The following is a 20803-nucleotide window of genomic DNA, read 5'->3' as shown; positions in this document are numbered from 1 at the left end:
AATGCAGAGTCAAAATTTTGGCCCCGTGAATACAGCAATCAGTATATATTCTCTCTCTTCTACATGAGTATTGTACATCTACAACATAGGAATAGTTTCTATCCCCCAGTTTAATTTAGAGCTAAACTAATTTAGAGCTGAACTGTTAATAGTTGTTTTCCAAAAAAATTATTGGGCTTTTAAAAAGAATTTTTAGGGATAAGTGGTTCATAATATAAATGGGGGGAAACGTCTGATACAGAACTATTAATATATAAAGGATTATTCCAATCTTGTGAGTACATTGCACTGCAAAAATCTGAAAGAAGATAAATCAGAATTTTACACAAAGTTTCTATCTCTGTGTGGTGGAATTTTGATGATTTTAATTTTATTTTTTTCTGTTTTCTGTTTTTTTCAAGTTTTCTCTTGTAAGCATGTGTGGGGAAAATGCTTTTTAAAATCATTGGTGATAATATCAAAAGTTGACTTAAATTGTAAAGCATATGGAAACCTGAATTCTATCTTGTGAATTTTGTCCTTATTGTGAAACTTATTCTGTAGATATAAAACTATAAAACATTGTGGCAGGCTTCCCTGGTGGTGCAGTGGTTAAGAATCCACCTGCCAATGAAGGGGGCATGGGTTCGAGCCCTAGTCTGGGAAGATCCCACATGCTGCGGAGCAACTAAGCCTGTGCACCACAACTGCTGAGCCTGCAAGCCACAACTACTGAAGCCCGTGAGCCTAGAGCCCGTTCTCTGCAACAAGAGAAGCCACTGCAGTGAGAAGCCCACACACCACAACGAAGAGTGGCCCCTGCTCGCTGCAACTAGAGAAAGCCCGTGCGCAGCAGTGAAGAACCAATGCAGCCAAAAACAAAACAAAACAAAAAAGTCGTGGCTCTTTGAATAGTCCTAAATTTTAGTCTAGCTGAATTGTTTTTTCCTCATTTTTGCATGTAAAATGCATAAAATATATAGAAATGCACAAATACATAGCTTAATGATACGCAACATACAATGTCAGAAAATTTACTGCTTTTAAAAAACTCAATGATTAAAAAAATAGGTCAGCAGGACAAATAGAAACTCCTTGATGTTCTACAGACTCTTTGATTTTCTTGTCCAGATTTGGGCAGCATTGAGCCAGTTGTTAGTAGAGCTTAAGTAGTAAATAATGGGAAAGCTATTTTTTTTTAATTAAAATAAAGCATTCCTAAGTTTTTTCTACTTTGGAGAAAGGTGTTGACAGTATAGTTCTAAATAACTATATAAATTGATGGTAGCTGGTTAATTTACAGGATTAACTGTTTGTTTTGATGGTGTTTAAACTTTAGCTGAGACACATTGAAAACAAATTGGAAGTAACCCCTACGAGTACAGCTGTGTTTGATTCTGTCATGGATACCAAGAAATCTTCTGCAAGTGCTACCAGAAAGATAAGTAGAAAAGGTATGTATGAGGTTAATTCCAAAGATATAAATATATTAAATATGAATTTTGATGTTTTATTTCAACTTAGTTTCTTCTTATAGTCCCATGTATTTCCTTGTTCTTTTGTCAGAGACTATATACCTCATCAGCATTTAGTTTTTTTTTCTTTGGTACTGAGTAGTTACGAAGCAGCCTTGTATTCAGTGACTGTAGATGACATTTTCACCATCTTTTGATCAGGGACTTAGCACCACTGCATCACCTTTGATAGTGAGTTTTCATTTGTTGTTAATGAGAATTTGATTTTGAGCCTTTAGGGTTATAATGTCTTTTTTTTTTTTTAATTCACAGGTATATCACTTTGAAATTTAGTTGACTTAAGATTTATATTTTTTTGTTGGGGTTTAAAATCAAATGGAATATCTGTCTTAGAGATACTATCATAAATTGACACAGTGTAAATATTTTCTTTGGTTACCTTTCATATATTTAATTCTGTGGTTGCATAATTAGTGGGATAAACCTGCAGGTTAGTACTTTCCACCCATACTGTGATTCTTTTTTATTAATCTGTGAGTCTTGGGTTTTATCTGATACTTCTTTTTTTGAGTCAGAACTTTTGACAAAAAGGAATTTTTTATGTAGAGTTTTATTTTGCATTGTTTGCTCAGAATATAGTCTTTCTGTATAAGTTGAGTTACTGTAATAATTTAACCTGAATTTTTCCCATCTACTTATATAATATCCAACCAGGGATTTCAGAAATAATAGATACCTAAGTTATTTTCTTAAATACTAGCCACATTCAGAGACAGTCGTATTTTATATCATATGTTCTCATAGATTTCCTTTTTCTTCAGATGGTAGATACCTGGATGATTCTTGGGTTAATGCTCCAACCTCCAAATCTTCTAAATCACGAAAAGAGAAATCTCGTAGTCCTCTCAGAGCTACCACCCTGGAGAGTAACGTAAAGAAAATTAATCGTGTGGAATTTCGTGAACCTTTGGTTTCTTACAGGTTAGTGTTTTTTTGTTTGTTTTGTTTTTTTAAAATTATCAAATAGTTAATCTGTAGTATTTATAGTAAGAGTATAGTTTATTTTCTCAGTTTTTCATAGCACTCTGGATCTAGTATTATTACCTTTTTCATTTTCCAAAAAGGTAAAGCAAAATCTTTTATATTATGAAATGCTGACTTTCTGTTCTTTTACAGATGGAATATTTGGGGAGAAGAAGTGGTAATATTTGCTCCAGACCACTGCCACTGTAATAAATATGTTTCCTACAAATGAATTATTCAGTTTCTTTTATCACCTTCTGTATGAAACATTGCCAGATCTGTTTCTACCCCAGTTCATTCTCCAGCTTATTTAACCCTTCCTCTGTGCTTCCTCTCTTAGAGCACTTTCATGTTGCATTATATTTTGATTCCATAACTACCCATTACATTAGTTTATCTAAGACTGTAAATCTGTCTTATTCTCAAAGCATTATCTTAATGCCTGTTGTTTACTAAGTATTCTAGATATTTTTTCCAACATTTTATTATGAAAATTTCCATATTCATAGAAAAGTTGGAAGAACTGTATAGTGAATATTTAATTAGTGAGTGATTGAAAGACTGTGAAATTACATTTTTTTTTTTTGGTGAGTTGTTCTTCCCTTTTTAAGATAGAAGCATGGTAGATAACCTACCATTTTATGCTTTATTTTATTCTCTACATGTGCTAATTTTAGACCTGTGAATTGTTGCAGTCTGGTCAAGGTAGTGAAAATAATTGAATTTAGTCTTGATCTCTACAGAGAGAAGCTACAGAACTCAGTTCTCAGCCCCCAACTTGTTTAATAGTCAGCCATTCAGAACAGGGTCTAATGTTTTTTTGGGTCATGGACCCCAGTGAGAATCTGATGAAAACTGTGGACTATCTCCTTAGAAAAATGCACACACTCGTGCACTCACAATAGATACAAAATTACCATATTATGCTGTAATAGAGTCATGACTCTAAGAATTTTTGTGGCATTTAGAATTTTATGCCTATACATGAAACGTTTAGATCAGTACTTACAATGGAACCATTAATGTGAACCACACATACGTAATTTAAAGATTTTTAGTAGTCACATACACACACACAAAGATGTTTTACATTCTTTTTTGTTTTAAATCTTTTAAATCTGGTATGTAATTTACATTATAGCACATCTCAGTTTGGACTAACCACATTCAAGTGCTCAGTTGCCACATGTGGTAAATGCTACTCTTTCAGACCTTGCAGGTTCAGATGGTTGTTTATCTGCTTTTATAACTTTGTTGGGTAGTTTTTCTTTTTCTTTTCTTTTTTAAAAAATTTTATTTATTTATTTTTTGGCTGTGTTGGGTCTTCGTTGCTTTGCACGGGCTTTCTCTAGTTGCCGCGAGCGGGGACTACTCTTCATCGAGGTGCTCAGGCTTCTCATTGCGGTGTCTTCTCTTGTTGTGGAGCACAGGCTCTAGGCGCGCAGGTCTCAGTAGTTGCAGCATCCAGGCCCTAGAGGGTGTGGGCTTCAGTAGTTGCGAAGCATGGGCTCAGTAGTTGTGCGCGGGCTCAGTAGTTGCAGTGTGCGGGCTCTAGGGCGTGTGGGCTTCAGTAGTTGTGGTATGCAGACTCAGTAGTTGTGGCTCACGGGCTCTAGAGCGTAGGCTCAGTAGCTGTGGTGCATGGGCTTAGTTGCTCCGTGGCATGTGGGATCTTCCCAGACCATGGATCGAACCCGTGTCCCCTGCATTGGCAGACAGATTCTTAACCACTGCGCCACCAGGGAAGTCCCTGTTGGGTAGTTTTTCATGTATTCTTCCTTCTGCTGAGGCTTGTCTTCATTAACCTCCCTTTTAATTAACTGCTCTGTTCCTAAAATATAACTTATTAGAATGATATGTAAAATAAAAATAGTTGTTAAGGAATACTTTTGCTAGTGTTTTTATGAATAGAGAACATGGACTTTGTGATATGTACTTTGGCTGTGTCCAGTCTTCTTTGCTTTTTGTGGTGTTTCTAGATATGCTTTACATAATTTGAAGCTGCCAGAAAAGTTGTCTGTGTTTCAGAGAGGTTAAACTTTACTAACCACATTCATTTGGAGGAAAATATTTACTGTACTTCCACTTTATTTCTACTCCAAATCTATTTGCTAATTTGGTACATTATTTAGAAGTTATACATATGAAATGTCAGAATTTGAGAACTTTTTTTTCCTAGTTCTTAAGATTTCATGGAGAAGTAAAATGTACATTTTGGTAATAGTGTCCAGTGAATATGCAAAGTCAGATTGTAATCCTGGTTTCTGGGGTTCTTAAGGAAATCTCTCTATGCATCTTTTGCATATTTCTTATTTTATAACATGCAGATTATGATTTAGATTATTTGCCATAATCTAAACTTTGATACACAGGAGGCACTGAGCATTGAATTTTTTTTTTTGCGGTACGCGGGCCTCTCACTGTTGTGGCCTCTCCCATTGCGGAGCACAGGCTCCGGACGTGCAGGCTTAGCGGCCATGACTCACGGACCCAGCCGCTCCGTGGCATGTGGGATCTTCCCGGACCGGGGCACGAACCCATGTCCCCTGCATCGTCAGGCGGACTCTCAACCACTGCGCCACCAGGGAATCCCTGAATTTTAATAGTAGTAATGGTTATTTTGGTTTTTTAACTTACTGGAACTTCTAGGTTTTTCGGGTCTCTAATGTTAGCTTAGAGTTCTCTATTCAGTTTGTATGACTGGTTTTTGTACTCTTCATTCAAAGCTAATTATATTTTAATAACAGGGAAGTCCATGGTACACCGTCCAACATAAGTCCCAGCCATTTAGAGTCAAAGCATATACATTGTGTGGATGTTAATGAAGAGAAGCCTGAGAGTGGGAACCGGATGATATGCAATCAGGAAGATCGGAATATACATTGCTGTGATTTTGAGAGCTCCCAATCATCTGTCGTCAATGATACAGTTGTTAGATTTTTAAATGATCGACCAACAATTGATGCATTGCAAAATTCTGAATGTTTGATTAAGATGGCAGCTCCTATGAGAAGTGATGAAGAAAAGCCTAATAGAGCAAAAGGAAATGAGAACACTTTGAAGGCTTCTGTGTGTAACATGGGCCGTGATGTTGATTCAAAAGTGTTACGGTTAACTGATTCTTCTCCGTCTTCTACTAGTACCTGTAATTCCCAAAGATTAGATATCCTAAAGCGGCGACAACATGATGTTAAATTGGAAAAACTCAAGGAGCGGATTAGGAAACAGTGGGAACACTCAGAAGAAACAAATGACCAGGGCCAGAATCTGGGTCATATTGACCATCCAGTAATGGTTGTTAATGTTGATAGCTCAGTGACAGCAAAGGTCAGGAAAGTGGCAACGGCACCACCTGCTCCAACGTATAAAGGTTTGTAATCAGTCTTTATGTCTTTTTCTGTCTTCCTGCCTCCTTGTCTCCCTTTCTCCCTTGGATGTATTTGAGTAGAGAGGACCATCTTTAGAACAGGGTGTGATTCTCAAATCTAATGCCTTAAAAAATTAATTCAGGATGCATGCTAAAAAGGCAGATTCCTGGATCCTACACTGGATCTAAATCAGAATTTCTGGAGATAGGGTCCAGAATTGGAATTTTTAACAAGTCCCTCGAGGTTCTTATAGTTTGAGAACCACTATATGAACATTTAATAAGTTGAACAAAAGAGAAAATAAAAATTAGTACAACTTTCAGAGAACTGAAAGAATATTGCTCTTATCCTTCCACTGTATTTGGATTGTTATTAGGAATTCTTTCAAAAGTAATGTTTGAAAGATAATTCAGTCAGTGCCAGTTAATACTTGGTTATAGAATATTTTGGCACTGACATTTGGACCCTGTTGTTACCTTAACCTTCGAATTTTGACAGGGGTTTTCTCCATGTTTAAGAAAACAATATTTAAATCAGATTTCCACTGAGAAGATGCTTTTCAGAGAGAATATCTGTTTTGGGCCCAACTCAAGTTTTTATATATGGTGGTTTTTAGGAGTTTGCATTTTTTTGTTCCTGAAACTATTTTCACAGGGTCACCCATATAAAATTTTTAATAAAGAGTTGATTCATTGGTGAGGTTACTCAGTGTTAGACTTTTGTCTTAAAATTCCTGCCATTCTGGCCTTTCTTTTGTGGATATTTTTTCAAGTTCAGTTTTTAGTTTGGATAAATGTATGAAGATCAAAATATAGCCAAGATTTGTTTCTTCTGTTAATTTTAACAGAACAAATTTAACTATCTAAAGTTTGAGCAATTACCAGTTTTTTGTGTTGTTTATTACGTTTTGCTAGTGCTATTCATTGTGAATTAGATAAAAGATAGATAATTAGCATTTTATTCTACATAATTTGTGATAAAATTGTGGGTAGTTCCCTTAGTAAAATTCTTTCTTATCCTTCTAGTAGTTTGTGTGCCATGTAGTAATAATTGTCCACACTGTTGACAGAGCAGATAGCAAATGGTGGGGTTAGAATGTTCTTGTTGGTTCTGAGATAGTGATTATCCAAAACTTTGACTATACTTATATTAGACCCATTAAATACAGATTGTACCTTTAAGGTTTGTTCATTCTAGAAGTCAAAGTTCTGAAATTCCAAAAGTTATTCCACTAAGGCAAAGTCAAGATGGTTGATTTGAATCTATATTTTATTTAATAATTTATAAAAATCTAAAAGTTAAAAAAGAGGACAACCTTAAATAACCAGAGTGAAAACCTTAAGTGTAACTTCCTTTGAGTTGTGACTGGATTTCGTGTATTCCTTTTACTTACTAATTTTTAACATGTTAATTTTCATATTAAAATATATTATGAATACAACTTTTGGGAGGCTAACTAATGACAAGTAGTATACATTTCAGAAATCGTAACAGAATATGGTTTCCAGTGTCCTGAGCAATGGATTTATTTTTTCCAATGGTGAAGAACTGGTTTTCTGCCAACTTTTTGTCAGTGTAAATTAAAACCCTCAATATACTGTATTCTAAAGTGACATTTTAATTTCACTTGTTCAAATACATAATAAATTCACTTGGTTCACAATTTGAAAGATGAAAAGGATGTATATTGAGAAGCTCTGTCACTCTGGTGCTCCAACCTCCTGGTCCCCTTTCTGGAGGGTACTTGTGTTAACAATTTGTGTATCATTCCAGAGATAATTTTCTCATATACAAATGAGAGAGAGAGGGTGTGTGTGTGTGTTTTCTTTCTCTCTCTTTTTTTTTTTTTTTTTTTTTTGCGGTACACGACCCTCTCACTGTTGTGGCCTCTCCCATTGCGGAGCACAGGCTCCGGACGCGCAGGCTCAGTGGCCATGGCTCACAGGCCCAGTCGCTCCGTGGCATGTGGGATCCTCCCGGACCGGGGCATGAACCCGTGCGTCAGGCGGACTCTCAACCACTGCGCCACCAGAGAAGCCCCTCTTTCTCTTTTTATACACTTGTTAGCATATGAAACCCCTTCTAAACTTTGTTTTTACATTTTTGTGTGTGTATGTTTAAAGTTTGAAGTAGTGAACACAGTGGTGTTTATGTGATTCTTTCTTATACTTAGTGGTTTGCATATCTTTTTCTTTCTGGTTTAAATGCCCAAGAAGGTTAAGAGCCTATTTTGATCATCTGTATTTTATTTAGAGCTTAGTACAGTGTCTTGGACACAAGTAAATGCACAGTATAATTTTTATTCTACTCAGTAAATTCAACTAGTAAGAAAAAATGTGCACAAAGAGAATGGAAATAAAAACTGGGAAACAGAAAGAGAAACTGATGTATAGATATTGAAAGCTTCTTAAAGTTAACTTGTTAGTAAAGATCAAATATAAAGAAAGGCTCCCATAGAAATAAATGTTTCCTAAAGAGGAGAGAAGAAAAAATGATAAGGTTGAATGTAGAGAGATGGAATGAGGGTGAGAAATGTTGGAGGAAGGTAGCTTTACAAGGAATTTCCACACTTTCTTGTTACAAACTGTGGTTTGCAATAGACTGAACACTATGTTTATAAACATTTTCCTTATATAGCTATAGGCATAATTGTGTGTGCCCCATGCTACAAATGTCAGGTAAAATAAAGCTTATGCTGTTGTTCCTAAGAGCTGAATAGATTATTTTTTATTAGACATTTAATTAATTTACCAGTACATTTTATGTAACACTTCTAAAGTACTTTTACCAATTTTGACTCCATTCTTTATATTGATTTAATTTTACAAAATATTTAATGGTGATTCTTTGGTAAGTGGAGCCCATTTGAAAATATAAATCTTTTTACTACTCTGGTTATCCATATTTGATACTTTATTATTTTTTTTTTTTGCAAAATAACATTCTAAGTTCTGTATATTTCTTAAAAGAGTAGTGATAAATTTGAAGTAGGAAATTAGAATGATTTCTAGGAAATAGCACATGTGTAATGTTTGTTGAGAAATTGAACAGGTATGTTTTAAAGAACTGTTTTCCACACTTTGGCTGCATTTTGCCTATGTAGACAGCAGCTTGTCCATTTGTTCAGCCATAGGCAAAATCAGACAGATGATAGCAATTAATGCCTGTATTCAAAGAAAAGGAGAATGAGTAGCATTGTCTCTCTTTTAGTCTTGAGAAGGGTAGTTTGTAGCTCTGATATCCATAATTTATGATTGCCATTCTTTTATCATTTAATTTAGTGCATCTCCATTTCTAGTCTTTTTGAACAAATGTATATTGCTTTGTTTCACTGAAGCTTACTTCTTCCGAACAGTATTTGTTAACACATTATGTGGTAGGTAATGATGCATTCCTCTTTTGAAAGCTTATAAACCATTTCAACATCATTAGTTATTAGGGATACATAAATCAAAGCCACGGTGAGATACCATTTCACACCTACTAGGGTGGCTCTAATAAAAAAGACAGACAATAACACGTGTTGGTGAGGATATGGAGAAATTGGAACCCTCATACATTGCTAGTGAGAATGTAAAATGGTGCAGCTGCTTTAGAAAGCAGTTTGGCAGTTCCTCAAAAAGTTCAACATAGTTACCATATGACCCAGAAATTCCACTCCTAGGTATAATACCCAAGGGAATTGAAAACATATACATACACACACACACACACACACACACGTGCATGAATGTTTATAGCGACATTATTCATAATAGCTGAAAAGTAGAAACAACCCAAATGTTCATCAGCTGATGAATGGATAAGCAAATGTTGGTATATCTGTACAATGGAATATCATTCAACAATAAAAGAAATAAAGCTTCTATATGTGTTATAAGGTGGATGAGCTTTGAAAACAAAATGCTAAGTGAAAGAAACCAGACACAAAAGACCACATATTGTGTGATTCTATTTTTATGAAATGTCCAGAACAGGCAAATCCATAAAGATAGAAAATAGATTAGTAGTTGCCAGGGAATAGAGGGAATGGTGTGGGGAGTGACTGCTAATGGGCACAGGGTTACTTTGCAGGGTGATGAAATGCTCTGGAATTAGATAGTGGTGATAGTTGTATAACTTTCTGAATATCCTAAAAACCAGGAGCTGTACACTTTAAAAGAGTGAATTTTACAGTTTATTAATTTTATCTCACTTATAAAAGAATATAACAAACAAAACTTTTAATGCACCTTTAATGAGAATGTTCTGTATTGTTGGTTATATATTAGGCTTCAATCCTTCAGAGACCAAGATTCGAACACCTGATGGGAAAGTGTGGCAGGAGGCTGAGTTTCAAAACATGAGTAGAGAACTGTATCGTGACATAGCACTTCACTTTGCAGGTGAGTGTAGAGTGTTCCTAGGTTTTGAGTGTTTTATCATGCATACTGTCTAACGTGCAATACTTAAACATAAAGTTGTCACCAAACTAAAGATATTTCCCTTTTCTAACTGCATGATGTACTAAAGTAGTGATGGTGTCCGTTGTAAGGCTCTTGTAGCCTCTGGGCTCTGCTCCAGGGTTAAAATTAGCATACATAGCTGATGAGGCAGGAACTAGGCTATTTTTAAACTAAGGGTCTTTCTGAGTTGGACTTGTCTGATGTGAAGAAAACATAGTAGAGTCTAGTTGTAGTTTACTTCTACTAGACCTCTGAGATCTTTGAAATGGTCAGTAATTTGGCAGGCAGCAGATAAGATAACTAACATGAAGGCAAAATGCAGGAAGAGAAATGAACATTATAGGAAGGGAATAGTGTTAGAGGATTGGAAGGAGGAACTTATGGAAGATTGGAAGAGGGAAATAGGAAGGTCATACTCATAATGTTACTACTATTGAACACCTTGTATGATTCTGGGCAAGATGCTACTGGGTACTTAATCTTCTGAATGTTTTACGGTTGAGGAAATGTAGGCCCAAAGAGTAATTTTCCCCAGGTTGCATAAAGTTAAGAATTGAAGCCGAGGTTCAAAACCAATTCTGTCTGACTCTAAAGCCTGAGAATTTTCTAGTAAGCCCCAGTGGAGATTTTGCTAATAAATACTGTGTCATTAGCTGTCCAGTCCAATTTTCCTACTGTTACTGTTGGAACACTATTTTCAGAAATTTTTTCCCATGTGGAGAGGAAATATAATAGTTAAGAGCAAAGATTTTGGAATCAGTTTACAAGGGTTCAAATTCTGGCTCTGCCACATATTAGCTATTTATACTATCTATGTTACCTAACCTCTCTTCCTTGGTTTTCTCATCTGTAAAATAGGAATAATAACTATATACTTCATAGAAAAGTATCATTATAGACTAGTGGAATGATGTATGTCAAAAAACTCTCAAAGAGGTCTGTGTATTATAATCTGCCTTCTCTTTTGATATGGTGGGTGAACTCTGCCTGGGCTCCTATCTTAAACAAACAAACCCATCTACTTGTGTTTTATATTCCATTTGCTCTTGTGTATTGAAGGACATTACTTCAGCCTTGTTTTCTTTCCTTTGCATCATCAAGTTCTCCCTCTCTATGAGGTCATACCCATCAACATACTGTTTGATAACATGCTGTTATCTCAACCATCATAAAAGAACCCCTCTTCTGGCCCTATTCTTTTTAGCAACTACTTTGTTTCTCTTCTTTTACTTACAGCAGAACTTCAGAAAGTTGCCTTATCTTCATTGTCTCCAATTTTTCCCCTCTGTTTTACTCTTGAAACCTTTCTGTTAGGGTTTTGCTCCTACATGTCTGTGGACTGCTGTTCTCAAGGTCATCAATGACTTCCACACTTCCACACTGCTAAATCCAATGTTTAATTCACATTTGTCATCCTACATAATCTCTCAGCATCATTGGACATCACTGATCACTTCTTCCTTGAAATTCTTCACTTGGCATCTGTCTAGGATACCGTAAGTGTTTTTAGTTTTCCTCCTAAGTCTAGTTGCTCCTTTTCAGTTGTTTTTTTCCTAATCGACTCTGTGATCTCTGAACATCAGCATGTCCTGGTCTCAGTGCTTGGATCTGTGCTTCTCTTTTCTTTATTTTTCTTTTTCTTTTCTCTTCTTTACTCCTCCACCCCTTTCTTTTTCCTTTTTTGTTTTTAAAATTTTTGTTTATCTATATACACACTCGGCAAGCTCATGTTGTCTCAGGACTTTAAATATGCTCTGTTGCTGATGATTCCCAAGTTTATGTCTCTGGCCAGACTTCTCTGAGCTCAGGTTGATATCCAGCTGCTAACTCTGCACCTTCCCCTGGATGCATAATAGATTTCTTAAGCTTGATATATCCAAAAGTGGAGCTCGCTAACTAACTAAACGGGGTCATGGTACACCCCTTAAACTTATTCCTGTGGTAGTCTCTCCATTTTAGTTAATCTTATCTTTCTAATTGTTCAGGTCCCAGATCTTGAGTCATCCTTGATCACTCTATTTCTCTCACACCTTATATCTGACATTGTCTGAAATGTAACCACTTTCCCCTACCACCTAGGTCTAAGCCCTCCACCATTAGTCTCTTGGTTGGATTACTGCAGTAGCTTTCTAACTGGTTACCCTGCTTCTGCCCTTCTTCTAATGGGTCTGCTTTCATCGCAGCTGTGAGAGTAACCTTGTTAAAATTTAAGTCATATCACTCCTTTGCTCAAAAATTTCTTATCTTATTCTTGAGTAAAACCTGAAGTTCTTACAATGAGCTATAAAGCCCTACATGATCTTGCCCTCGGTTATGTCTCTTGACCCTAGTTCTTACTACTCTTCTCTTTGTTCACTTCATTCACACTGGCTTCCTTGCTGTTTCTTAGACACTAAGTATGCTCCTGCCTCAGGGCCTTTGACTCACATTTACTTCTTCTTTGCCCAGAAGGCAGAGCTCTATATGTATTTTAAAGTACATTTATCCAGATCTGTGATTGAGATTAATTTTCAAATTTATATGTTCAGTTTATTTCCCCAGATTGGAATTTAAAAATTAGTGAGTAGTAACTTATGTGTGTGTGTGTGTGAAATACCTTGACATATTTCACTAGCATAATCATAAAAGGGCTTAATTTTGGAATATTGAGTATTTTATAAAGTTTTACTCTAGAAGGTCATGAATGTCTCAGTTAAATAGGAATTTTTAAATGAAAAGGAGTCTGTGAAAGTGCTCACCTCTGAGATTCTATAAATGCTGTGATCTAGCTTGGAAAGCATTACTGTTGCAGCATCTTCTAGTTTGTGAAAGCGAGGTGCATTTCTCAAGGGTTTCCTGAAAAAAATAACAAAGAAGTGGAACCTAACAGTGGAGTAATGGTGATCTCTAGACTTTGCTGTAAGAGGACTTGGCATTGTAGCCTTTGGGTCAAAGAAATAGCATCAGTGAAGGTTTCTCTCTCTCTGCCTGAATCATATACTTTATACGGATTTTTCATACTGGGAGGGAGGATGAGTGGATAGGTAGCAATCATTAAAATATTTGCTATATATGTTTTTGCTTTTCAGGTGATAGCTCCATGAAAGAAAAACCTGCTGAAAAAAGTAAAGAGAAGAAAGTGGTCAAGCCAGTACGAAAAGTCCAAAAGGTAGCACAGTTATCAAGTCCAGAATGCAAAACAGGTTGGTTTTCTCAATATCAGGCCCATCCTAAAGTTACATATCAGTGAAATGGCATCTGCACGGAAATGAATGTTCTCATTATTCGACACATGCAAAAATTCAGTATATTTTATGTATCATTATTTTGTATATGTGTGTTTGATTGAGGTATAATTGACATAGAGTAAGTTATACATATTTAGAATGTATAGTTTGATAAATCTTCATGTTTGTGTATACTCATCAAACCATATATTCACCATGATACTGAACAATGCCCCCCTCCAATTTTTTTCTATCATTATTTTTAATAGAAATTAACCAGATGAAAGGTAATGATTTTTATGTAGTGAACTTCTATATACGAAGGGATGGCTTATGACTGCAGCTAAGTTCCTTCACTCATTCTCATAAGAGAATAAATGTTGCACAAGAAAAGTCTGGCAGTCCATGCTAGTAGTGATCAGGCTGGACTCTGAATAAATCAAGAAGGGGGAAAAAGAGAATTCCCTAGTTCCATAGTGATTAACATTTCAGGCTTGATCCAGATTGCCTGGGATTTATAACCTGACTCTGTCATGTCTAGCTTTGTTCCTTTGGTAAATAAGTTAATTTTGATGTCCTTTGGTTTCCCCATATGTAAATGGAAAAGCTTTAGTTACTTCTCTCATAGGTTGTTGTGAGAACTAAAATAGTTAATACCAAAAGTACTCAATATAGTACCTGACACATGGTAAGCACTCAATTGTTAGGTGTAATTCCACTACTACTGATTATTATTATTTCTAGCTGTATTGAAAATGGCTATTTAGTATGTCATATTTAAGTCAATGAGTAATTTGGGTCAAGAGAAAGTGGAGAAAGTTGGGAACTTGTCACTTTCAGTTTGGAGACATTCAAACATTCATTCATTATGCAAATATTTTTGAGCACTTGCTATATGTGAGGCACTGGGGTATTCTAAGCTTAGGCAATACAGTGGTAAGGAGGATGCACATAGCCCCTGCCCTCTTGGAACTTATAATCTTGTCAGGAAAAGAGTAGATATGTAGTTAAGAGTAATGAATGTAAGATAGGGAACTTATGAAGTCTCATGGGAACATGGAATAGGAGTGACGGGGCACTGGTTTCTGACCAGGTGCTTGTTTTTCTGGTCATAGACTAATCAGAAGAGTGGCAAATAACTTACTTTGTGGCACCCATTGTTAACTGTAGATGTCATACAAGAATGACGCTGGCTGTATACAAATAAAAAAATAAAAATTTATAGGAACATGAATTATCTGAATGTAAACACTAATTCTTACATTAAAAAATATAACAAAGTATTTTTCATGTGATATTAGTTGTCAGGGGCATAGTTTGAAATGAAGCACTGGGACCACTATAACTTACAAATACTGATCTTGGATTGTATTTATCCAGTTTTGTGGTGGGCTAATTCCCATGTGTGTACTGTGGCAGTGACCAAGACAGAGAGTCATTAAATAAGCTGTATTAAGAGTTTATCTATAGTGAAAGTCCTCTTTTTCTACCAATGACTGCATGAGACTATTCCAGAAAGCCAGAATTCAGAAATAACCACCCAGCATATTTGGAAGCCAACATTTATAAATAACTGCCCAGTATATTTGTGGTTGCTTGCTCTTGATTCAGAAAATTAAGCTGAAATTGAAGAGAAGCCTGCTCTCTCATTTTGCTTAAGAACATAAAGTTTCTTTTTTTTTTTTTGCAAAATGAAACAAAAGTTTATTTTCTGCAATACTTTCTGTAAATTACAAAGGCAAAATGCTAAACTACAGCATGTAACTTTTCAATATTTAACCAGAGCACTTGTAATAAATATGCATCCTGAAACAAGATAAAAGACTACACTTTGTCAGGCGTCCTACCCTCCCAGCATTTCTGTTGGGGGGGGGGCGGGGGGGGGCGGGCGGGGGTGGTTTTGTGTTTTCTTAAGTGCTGTGAGGGAAAGTCCTTTCACATAAAGTTTCTGTATAAATAGATTGAGCAATAGACTTAAAACCTTTTAAATGTTTTAGATAGACCGATTAAGGTTAATAACAAGGTACAAAAACATTTCTAAAGTAAATAGCACACATTTATAATTCATGTTTTTTAATAATAGATGTTTTCATTAAATGTATACTTCCATTTAAACTTTCAAATGAAACTCTAAATGGTATTTTTTTAAAATTATAAATCAATAAAATAGTATCACAGAAAGCTTGGAACATAGAAGACAGATTAAAAACCACTGCCCTTATGTAAACAAAGTACTAGTATTATTTTGTGTATTTCCTTACAGTCATTTAAAGATCAGTAGTAGGTGATTGTTGCCATTGTATCCATAAAATTTTATCTTTTTCTCTTAGCATCTTATGACAAGAACATTTCTGTTATTTTCTTATAGAAATTGTAATTTGAAATGGCCACACAGTACTCCTTCTAATAGAAACATAGTTTAACTATCTACCATTCAATATTTAGGCTACTTCTGATATTATAAAAAATTATACAGTGAACATTTTCATTTATTTTTTTTCTTTCTGTTGGATACATTTCTATTACTTGGATTATTTGATCAAGGAAAATGAGCACTTTGACATATAATACTATTTTTTCTTTTTTTTAGAGAAACTATATCCATTGATATTTCAACAAGCATGGTATAAGTATGATTTTTATAAGAGTGATTTTTATTGTAATTTTACCAGCTTTGGTTATGAATATAAAAGTATTTTCTTCTAATTTAATTAGGTTTAAAGTGCTACTTCATTATTTTCATTTCCATTACATTTCTTATATTGCTTTGCATTTAAACACTTTTACATATTTATTTCAGTTTTTTAAAATGGTTTCTATTTTGTAAATGGTCTTTCACGTCATTTTTTGTTTTTTATGTTACCATCTGTTTTGAAATAATGGTCTAATGTTAATTTTTTTACAGTCTGAAGCTAATAAATGAAAATTTTTTCTCTTGGTAAACAGCTGTATTGAAATATACTTTTATTTTTATGAAGTTTTATAATGAGGGCAATTTAAAGTGTTGATGATATTTGCTTTTTGAATGTCACTGTTTTATGCATTAAAAAGTAGTGTGTAGTTTTGTTATATATCTGTAAAATATAATGTGAAATTCCCTGTAATACCATCCCCTTCAAAGGTAATCACTGTTAACTATTTGTTATACGTTTCTTTAAATTTTTTTTCTATGCTTAGCTTAAGTCATTTGTTCATTCAGCAGACATTTAGCAGACACATTTTACTATGTGTCAGGTACTGTGCTAGTTTTGGTAAACCAAACACTTATTATAGTTAAGACATATTTTTGTTCTGTGCCAAATTGTTAGATTCAGTGCCCTGGTTCTTGAGGTTTCAGAAATCATTAGTATTTAGTACTTAACTTTCAAAGCATTTTACGCTTATATTTGAGGTGTGTGGGTAAGTCAAGATTTAAATGAACTGTTCATTAATTTTGGGGACTTAAGTTTAAAAATAAAATTAGATTGTAAACCTTTTGACTTTGGTGTAAGATAAGCAAAAGATTAATTACAAATATGTGTTGAGTAAGATGTACTTTTTTTTTTTACATCTTTATTGGAGTATAATTGCTTTACAGTGCTGTGTTAGTTTCTGCTATATAACAAAGTGAATCAGCTATATGTATACATATATCCCCATATCACCTCCCTCTTGAGCCTCCCCTATCCCACCCCTCTAGGTGGTCACAAAGCACCGAGCTGATCTCCTTGTGCTATACAGCTGCTTCCCACTAACTATCTGTTTTACATTTGGTAGTGTATATATGTCAGTGCTACTCTCTCATTTCGTCCCAGCTTCCCCCCCGGCCCCATATCCTCAAGTCCATTCTCTACGTCTGTGTCTTTATTTCCATCCTGCCCCTAGGTTCATCAGAACCTTTTTTTTTTTAGATTCCATATATATGTGTTAGCGTATGGTATTTGTTTTTCTCTTTCTGACTTACTTCACTCTGTGTAACAGACTTTAGGTCCATCTACCTCACTATAAATAATTCAATTTCACTTCTTTTTATGGCTGAGTAATATTCCATTGTATATATGTGCCACGTCTTCTTTATCTATTCATCTGTCGATGGACACTTAGGTTGCTTCCATGTCCTGGCTGTTGTAAATAGAGCTGCAGTGAACATTGTGGTACATGTCTCTTTTTGAATTACGGTTTTCTCAGGATATATGCCCAGTAGTGGGATTGCTGTGTCGTATGATAGCTCTATTTTTAGTTTGTTTTTTTTTTTTTTTTGCGGTACGCGGGCCTCTCACTGTTGTGGCCTCTGCCATTGTGGAGCACAGGCTCCGGACATGCAGGCTCAGCGGCCATGGCTCACGGGCCCAGCTGCTCCGCGGCATGTGGGATCTTCCCAGACTGGGGCACGAACCCGCGTCCCCTGCATCGGCAGGTGGACTCTCAACCACTGCGCCACCAGGGAAGCCCTATTTTTAGTTTTTTAAGGAACCTCCATACTGTTCTCCACAGTGGCTGTATCAATTTACATTCCCACCAACAGTACAAGAGGGTTCCCTTTTCTCCACACCCTCTCCAGCATTTATTGTTTGGAGATTTTTTTAAGATGTACTTCTGAGAGCTAAAATTTAAGTTGCATATTCAATCCAATATATATATATATATTTCTTTCTTTTTTTTTTTTTAGGTAGCACTCATCTGATAAGTACATCTTCTTGGCGAGATGGACAAAAATTAGTAAAGAAAATTCTGGGACCTGCACCTAGAATAGAGCAAAAAGAGCGAAGAATAGCATCAAGTGACAGAAGTGGAAGAGAAAGAACTACTAAATCTGGTGAGTAATTAAATTAGTAAATTAAATTACTCAACCATTAAAATTGTTGAGCAAAACAATTAAAAATTGCTTGTGTAAGTACTTTGAGAGGTGAAAATACTCTTTTAAGAATGCTCTTAAGATTTTGCATTATAATTGTGAATGTAGCTCAAAAAAGAGGAAATTGGGCTTGTCTGTGGATAATTTCCATATATAGATGTTATGATGATCTTTATTAAGAATTCTGTTTGTGTTATATTAATTACATTTAGCTGTCATTATGAATAAATAGCAAAGCATCCTGTAATCAAATCTTATTAGACCTTTAGAGAATCAAATCCAATCTGTCTTATCTCCACAGACATAAACACAGGTAGACATTCACAAGGTTGGATTTTTTTTTGTTGTTTGACAGATTAGGAAACAGGCCCTGAGAGAGAAGTGAGTTTTCTCAAGGGTATATACAGTCAGTGGGTGACAAAATCTGATCTAGATCCACAGGTCTTTAGTTTGACCCTCAAGTCCTTTGCTGTTTTCTTTTTGAATCATCTTGAGTGCCATTTGAAATAGCTAGTTACTTTTTCACTAATGAACACTAATTTTGGGAAATGAAATATAAATACCTACAAGCCCACTTTCCTTTTCAATGGCAAAAATTGGCCTGAATTTGAGCTTCTGGAATGGATTCAGTAAGAGATGCAATTTGGTATATAGAAGTCAATATATATTTTGTGTTTGTTCCTCTTTGCTTTCATCTAGCTTATAAATAAACTCACACTGTCCTTAGCCTAAATTTAAGCCACATCAACAAACATTTATATGATAAAATGATTGTTTTTCTATATATTTAATTTTTTCTGTTATTCATTGGAGAGTTGTGGCAGCCTATAACATTGTCAGTCTTTTTTTTTTTTTTTTGTGGTACGCGGGCCTCTCACTGTTGTGGCCTCTCCCGTTGCGGAGCACAGGCTCCGGATGCGCAGGCTCAGCGGCCATGGCTCACGGGCCCAGCCGCTCCGCGGCATATGGGATCCTCCCGGACCGGGGCACGAACCCGTATCCCCTGCATCGGCAGGCGGACTCTCAACCACTGCGCCACCAGGGAGGCCCTGTTTTTGTTTTTTTACGGTACGCGGGCCTCTCACTGTTGTGGCCTCTCCCGTTGCAGAGCACAGGCTCCGGACGCGCAGGCTCAGCGGCCACAGCTCATGGGCCCAGCCGCTCCACGGCATGTGGGATCTTCCCGGACCGGGGCACGAATGCGTGTCCTCTGCATCGGCAGGCGGACTCTCAACCACTGCGCCACCAGGGAAGCCCACATTGTCAGTTTTTTAACAACTATTTGAGGGTTTGGTGAGGGAGAGAAATAGTAACAATAAATATGCATATGAGAGAGAAATAGTAATTCTCTATTCATATTAATAGTTAAATATTCATATCAACAGCAAGATATGTCCTTATTTCAGAAATATTAAAAGATGCACTTTTTAAAAATGCCGAGGAAGTATAGTTTCTAAGGGTATGGAAATTCTCCTCTTACTGTTTTTCTTTCCTTCTAAAATATTACTTAGGAGACTTTATAGGATATTTGAATTAGAGTTTAAGATAAAGCGAAATTCCTAATTTTCTCCTTAGTGTGATAAATCTTAGGAATGAATATAGAATTTTAATACATCACTAACAGTTCATACTTTGTAGGGGGTCATATTGGAAGAGCAGAATCGGATCCCAGGTTGGATGTTTCACATAGACATCTTCCACGAAACTCAGAACGTTCAAGAAGTAGAGCTCGGTCAGAAAATAATGTAAAGAAAGTAGTTCCATCTCTTCCAGATAATAAACAGGAGGAAAATGCTGCCTTAAATAAGGACTTTTTACCTGTTGAAATTCGTGGAATTCTTGATGACCTACAGCTGGATTCAGCAGCTCAGGCTGCAAGGCAAGAGACAGAAGAGTTACAGAATCAGAAGCCATCAGCATCAATACAAGCTCCTAGGAGTCATAGCCCAATAAAAAGAAAACCTGACAAAATAACAGCTAATGAAGATCCCCCTGTTATTTCCAAAAAGCGTCACTATGATACAGATGAGGTACGACAGTACATTGTTAGACAGCAGGAGGAAAGGAAGAGGAAGCAAAATGAGGAGAAGAAGGCCCAAAAGGAGGCCACGGAACAGAAGAACAAACGATTACAGGAGCTCTACCGGAAACAAAAAGAAGCCTTTACGAAAGTGAAAAATGTGCCTCCTTCTGAGCCATCAGCAAATAGGCGACTGCAGGAAACTTACTCCAAATTACGTCTAGAAAAGTCATTGCTTGAAGAGCCAACTCATCAACATATGCAGGAAACACAGGTAATAGTAGTGACAGAAATACAAAGGGAAGTAATTCACGGTTAGGAAAAACTTACTTGCTATACTTTTTAATAATTACTCACCATTCCTAATATTCAGACCTATGCTCAGACAGTATTTATAATAATGATGGCCTTTCATGAAGTTTATTCTAGATAAATCCGATTGAAAATAAGTGC

The 20803-nt window shown here is 35.9% G+C and overlaps 1 protein-coding gene across 3 annotated transcripts in view; it reads left to right on the top strand.

Annotated features, from left to right (window-relative positions):
* Window positions 1–20803, top strand: part of CEP350 (centrosomal protein 350) — a 144427-nt gene that overhangs the window by 16506 nt on the left and 107118 nt on the right. For all 3 annotated transcript variants that reach the window (XM_060091184.1, XM_060091185.1, XM_060091183.1), the window contains exons 4-10: window positions 1319–1433; window positions 2276–2435; window positions 5225–5847; window positions 10117–10230; window positions 13359–13472; window positions 18145–18291; window positions 19969–20624. In XM_060091184.1, coding sequence (XP_059947167.1) covers window positions 1319–1433; window positions 2276–2435; window positions 5225–5847; window positions 10117–10230; window positions 13359–13472; window positions 18145–18291; window positions 19969–20624 — 1929 coding nt within the window. The remainder of the gene's footprint in view (window positions 1–1318; window positions 1434–2275; window positions 2436–5224; window positions 5848–10116; window positions 10231–13358; window positions 13473–18144; window positions 18292–19968; window positions 20625–20803) is intronic.

This window comes from Mesoplodon densirostris, chromosome 2 (assembly GCF_025265405.1).
Source record: "Mesoplodon densirostris isolate mMesDen1 chromosome 2, mMesDen1 primary haplotype, whole genome shotgun sequence".
NCBI classification, from domain to species: domain Eukaryota; kingdom Metazoa; phylum Chordata; class Mammalia; order Artiodactyla; family Ziphiidae; genus Mesoplodon; species Mesoplodon densirostris.
This window is presented reverse-complemented; position numbering and strand designations above follow the sequence as displayed.